This window comes from Sinocyclocheilus anshuiensis, unplaced genomic scaffold, assembly GCF_001515605.1.
Source record: "Sinocyclocheilus anshuiensis isolate Anshui unplaced genomic scaffold, SAMN03320099.WGS_v1.1 scaffold2839, whole genome shotgun sequence".
NCBI lineage: Eukaryota > Metazoa > Chordata > Actinopteri > Cypriniformes > Cyprinidae > Sinocyclocheilus > Sinocyclocheilus anshuiensis.
This window is the reverse complement of record NW_015552783.1, coordinates 1,842-7,653: the sequence shown is the minus strand read 5'-3', so window position 1 is coordinate 7,653 and position 5,812 is coordinate 1,842. Positions and strand designations below refer to the sequence as shown.

Here is a 5,812-nt window from a genome sequence, read left to right as displayed (position 1 = left end):
CATAATTAGCATACAGTTGGTCTGGTTATGGTCTATTTGGCCATACTGGTTTGGTCGGTATGGTTCTGTTCTGGGTAAGAACTCCTCACCCATCCATGCAAGAGAAGGGGTTAATTATATCTGTAATACATATGTGACCCTGGATGCCAAAACCAGTCATAAGGGTCATTTTTTCATCTAAAAACTGAATAAATAATCTTTCCATTGATAAATGGTTTGTTAGGATAAGACAATATTTGGCTGAGATACAATTATTTGAAAATCTGGAATCTGAGGGTGCAAAAAAATGAAAATATTGAGAAAATCATCTTTAAAGTTGTCCAACTGAAGTTCTTAGCAATGCATATTACTAATCAAAAATTAAGTTTCAATATATTTACGGTAGGAAATTTACAAAATATCTTCATGGAGCATGATCTTTACTTAATATCCTAATGATTTTTGGCATAAAAGAAAAATTTATAATTTGTATAAGAGACCCAACTCCTGCTGCAGAAACCATCCCTCAAACCATGACACTTCCTCCACCTTTCACTGATTCTTTACTCAATCGGGGTTCAGTCTTTCCCCAGGTTTCCAAACATAATGTTTCCCATCAGACCCAAATAAATTAAACTTGCTCTCATCACTAAAGTGAACTTTGGACCTGTTCTCCTCTCTCCACACAATAAGCTCCTCAGCAAATGTGAGTCTAGCCTTTTGATTCTTTCTGCTGATGGCGAGCAATTCCAGCTGCAGTGCTGAACCGATTCCCCATCGAGAGTCTCCGCATTATCCTGTCCTCTCGTGCATTTGTCTTACACGGACGACCAGTCTTTTTGTGGGACTTGAATGAATTAGTGTCATTGTAAACCTGCAATATTCTAGAAATCACAGATTTGGAATGATCAACTTCTCTTGCAGTGTTTGAAAGGCTCATTCCTTTAGCCTTCATCTGGACAAACGCTATCGCAGCGTTTCAGTCACTTTAGAGCAGCAGTGAAATCTGGAGAAATGCTGCCAGTTAAATAGGGTTTGTCATATAATTAAGGTAATTAGCACCAGGTCCCAGATTAACACCAATAACTTGGAGGGATCTGTCAGTGTTCTCTAATTTTGATCAGAGTTCTTTTTCAAATAGTCATACATTTATAATAAGATCTGAGCTCAGTTTTCTTTCCTTTGCTCTTGGAGTGTGCATCTGACTGTGATGATGTTGTGGGGTGGACCGGGTGTGTGTGTGTGTGTGTGTGTGTGTGAAATAAAACGAAATTGAAAAATAAATAAATATGAATTAAAAACATGGAATTATTTCTATTATTATGTAAATGCTCTTACCTTCTGTGGCTGCAAGAAATTCTATATAATTAAAATAATTATTATAAATAGTTGAATTTTTTTTTACATATGCTTTAAATTTATGTACAATTATTTCAATTGTTAATATATAAAATAAATATATTTATTAAAATATATTATTTATATAATAATATAAATAAAAATATATTATTTATTTCTCTTTATTTATTTATTTTTTATTGGCTATATAGCCAGCCACACCAGGTGATATCTATTACATTACACATTTTAGATAATCAGACTACTTTTGGATTACTTTTGACCTAACTCGTTTATCACATTGATTTAAATAAGATAATCTTGTACCACGTTGATATAAAAAATACAAAGAGAAAGAAAACGTATTCCAGTCATTGTTATTAACAACATGAAGTGCATCAAACATTAAATCACATCAAGTTTTTCCATAAGTTTAATTAAAAGCTAATAATGAATTAAACTAATGTAAAATTACATCATTTTTAAAATAGCAACAATCAAAATAAAGCACTTACTAAAAAAGATGAAATATTTGAGTTGTTTACCTGGTGTGGCTGTTGGATGAGAGACTCTCCCAGGGCTGAACGCTGCAGCTGGTAACAGCAAACGCAGCGCCGCAGCTGCCGTCTAGTCGCGTCAGAAGGTCTTTAGTGGCGTTTTCTGCCTTCTTTCTGCTGTCGTGAGCTTTCTTCAGGATCTGTGTGATGCTCTCTTCACCCGCCTGCTCTCCTGCCATCACACACACGTTCAAATATTACATAACCTCAGGAAAATACTGTATCAGAATGATTAGCGCATTCACTATAAATCCAGTATGATGGCTCTACTGTAAAAACCATGGAGGTATAATAGTATTTTGTATAGAATCTCATACTGGAGCGTATATATATTCAGATCCACACAGAATATAAATGTGACCCTGGAGCACAAAACCAGTCATAAGGGTCAATTTTGTGAAATTGAGATGTATACATCATCTGAAAGCTGAATAAATAAGCTCTCCACTGATGTATGGTTTGTTAGGATAGCACAATATTTGGTTGAGATACAACTATTTGAAAATCTGGAATCTGAGGGTGCAAAAAATCTAAATATCGAGAAAAATCATCTTTAAAGTTGTCCAAATGAAGTTCTTAGCAATGCATATTACTTAAGAAAAATTACGTTTTAATATATTTACGGTAGGAAACATACAAAATATCTTCATGGAACATGTTCTTTACTTAATATCCTAATGATTTTTGGCATAAAAGAAAAATCAATAATTTTGACCCATACAATGTATTGTTGGCTATTGCTACAAATATACCCCAGCGACTTAACACTGCTTTTGTGCTCCAGGGTCACATATACCTTTTCATAATTTCTGTGGGGGAAATTCTGTGTAATTATTCAAGCGGATGGTAAAATATGTTAATCAGACCTGAAAGTAAAAAACCATGATCCAATTAAAACCCTACACTTTGTAATTAATTTCAACATTTATGCAAAACTCTTTCCAAATGCAATTATAATGAAAAGAAAGTAATCATAATAATCATACTCAAAGATAATATTTAGAAATAAATGATTGTGGCAGATGAATTGTGTGGAAATGTGGCACAGATTCTGTGGATCTTGACATGCTGTATTCACACGGTTTTATTGAATAATTTAGTTTTAATTTCTCCAGCAGTGGTGTGGATGTGTTCGGATGCTCAGCGTGAGGAGAGAAACTAATTACACTATTAACTCATGAGCAGCTAATGAAGCGCTGGAGAACCAGGATATTAAATGATGCTGAACACAGAGGATGAAGGAGAGACGACTGTATAAAGTCACATTTATCTCTATATGCTTTATATACAATACAGACAGTTTCCAAGCAGCTTCACAGAAATAAACAGATTTTCATATTGTAAAGTTGATGAAACATGAATTAAATATGACGTCTGCGTGTCTCTGCACAGTTTTGTCTTAGTTTAAATTGAAGAAATTGTGACAGAAATATAATACTATATAACACTACAGTAGAAAAAGCAACAGTATTAATATTAAACATTTTTTTTAAAGAATGCCACACAATTTTTCCTCCATGTTCTTCCATTTGAACTGTAAACCAGTCTTTTGTTTGCCATAAAAAATACTAGGAATTGTTACATTTTCATTTGATTACATTTTTTTTAAATGAATTAAACTGTTAATGTTTTTTATATCCAAAACCACTTTTGATAATAAATTTGCATTCAATAATAAACCCAGAAAAAATAAAAGAGACAACACATAATTTCTAAAAAGAAAAAAAAATATATATATATATTTAATAGGGCACTATTATTGTAGAATTTTGTATACATTATTAAATTGTTGAAGCTTTATGAACGCAAATAATTAAACATGCTTTTTGATAACTAAAATTGAATTAAACCATTAAAAATTTGAAATGGAAAACAGAATTCGGAAAAAAAAATTCAAACATTTCATGGGCCGTATTATTGTAAAAAGTTTCATAAATTATTAAATTGTTAAAGTTTCATGATTTCAATTATTTAGACATGGTTTTCATTACTAAAATTTTATTTAACCATTAAAATGGGGGGGAAAATGGGGAAAAAATACAACTGTTTTCATAAGGCCCTAGTTATAGCAGTGTTTCAAAAACTGGGGTTTATACATTTTAAAGAGAATTAAATGATAAAAATATCAAATTAATTAACATTTTTAAAATGAAAAATTTAAAAATTATTTATTTGTATTTTTTGTATTTGTATATTTTTATGTTATAAAAATATATTTTATTAGTTTACCTGCATGTGACCATAAACAGACATCACAGAACTGTTAACATGCAAATGTGTTTAAATTATTGAAACATTGACAATCCTCTACGGACACCTTGGCAATTGAATCACCATTGGCTAGTACATTTTTTAGTTTACTCGCCAGACTGATATACCACAGCATTTCTTTAACATATGACGGAAACAGCGTGAAACCTTGCACGTTACGTTCATATTCTACATAACTGTATATAGTTTGCATCATCAGTAAGGTGTATACTGAGTCTTTTTATATCACACTGTATTAGTTAATTGAAGCGCATTAGCGTCGTTGGGGTATCCTGGAGTGTGACGTATGAGGGGAGCCCCAGCGTAACACAAGCCATGCAAAGTTAAGGAAACGAAGCACAAACATAAACACAATCAGCTTTTCTGCATATATATACTGGCCCTGATTATCATAACTTCTAGGTACCGCTTGCTCCACTCCTTCAAATCAGTTTTTATGAATGAATGAATGACTTGCGCTACTGGTTGCTTTGGTCTTCATCAACGGCCGCTTGCGCCACCTGCTGGTGAGCGACTGACAGCAGCTGGAGATCCTGCATCGGTGCTCTACTGTTATTCCTGCGGCTCCCGGATGTGCAACGCTGACTTTTCTAGCGAATTTGAACCACTGAATGTGGAAGCGAATTTGTAAAGTGAAAATTAAATTTAGTCATGAAAATGTGTGTGAAATGTTTTCAATTGAAATATTCACAGCTGAAATATACAACTATGTTGGATTTTCGCCCCTAAAAATGCAAGCCCTGAAAATAAAAGGCATTTATAGCACAGATCGCTTGACTGAGAGTGAAACTCTGAAGCGCTCAGTCAGTGTTCGGCGAGTGAAAATATATCTTTTATAGCCTCCAACTCACACACTGGCGAGTAAAATCTGAGAATTTACTAGCCATTGGCTAATATTAGACATCATTTAGCCAGAGTGAAGATTTAGTCGCATATGCAATGTAGAGGGTTGATTGACTTATAATTTCAGTGAGCCAAGAAATGATTTGAGCTCAAATGGTTCGGCTGATGAAAAAGTTTGGGAATTCTTGGGTTATGTATTTATCTGTACATAAAACAACAGAAGTGTATGGGACGTCCTGATTTAGATGTGTGTGTGTGTGTCTGTCTTACCCACAGCACTGACTCCAGCAGCTCTGAACTGACCCAAAACCAGACCCTGTTCACTCTCAGCCAGCACCAGCAGCAGCTCATATGCCTCGATACACTGCTCACTGCAACACACACACAGACACAGACACAGACACGTACACGCACACGCACACGCACACACACACACACACACACACAGACACACAGACACACAGACACACAGACACAGACACACAGACACACACACACACAGACACACACACACACACACACACACACACAGACACACAGACACACAGACACACACACACACACACACGCACAGGGTAATGAGGAATGTGGAGGCCAGCGCAGATCCTTCATCAGCTTCTGAAAAAATATTCACTGGGAAACAAAAGCCACAAACAGGCCCAGACATGACACTGGAATGCGCTCGTCTCTTCGCCTCTGATTATAACACAGGTACAAACAAACAAGACTGAATCTAAACCACTGGGTCGAAGCGTTCATGCGAGTCCTGTATCTTCCTCAGTGAATTCGACTATATGTTACTGTAAGTTACTAAGGAAAAAAAC

The 5,812-nt window shown here is 34.8% G+C and overlaps 1 protein-coding gene across 1 annotated transcript in view; it reads right to left on the bottom strand.

The window, feature by feature from the left end:
* The window catches only part of LOC107667910 (colorectal mutant cancer protein-like), a gene marked incomplete at its 5' end in the record, with an annotated part of 26,278 nt that extends 20,857 nt beyond the window's left edge, over positions 1-5,421 (bottom strand). Inside the window, 2 exons of the mRNA XM_016459653.1 lie at positions 1,863-2,046; positions 5,259-5,421. Of these exons, the coding sequence (XP_016315139.1) occupies positions 1,863-2,046; positions 5,259-5,421 (347 nt within the window). The remainder of the gene's footprint in view (positions 1-1,862; positions 2,047-5,258) is intronic.
* Positions 5,422-5,812: the final 391 nt, after the last annotated feature.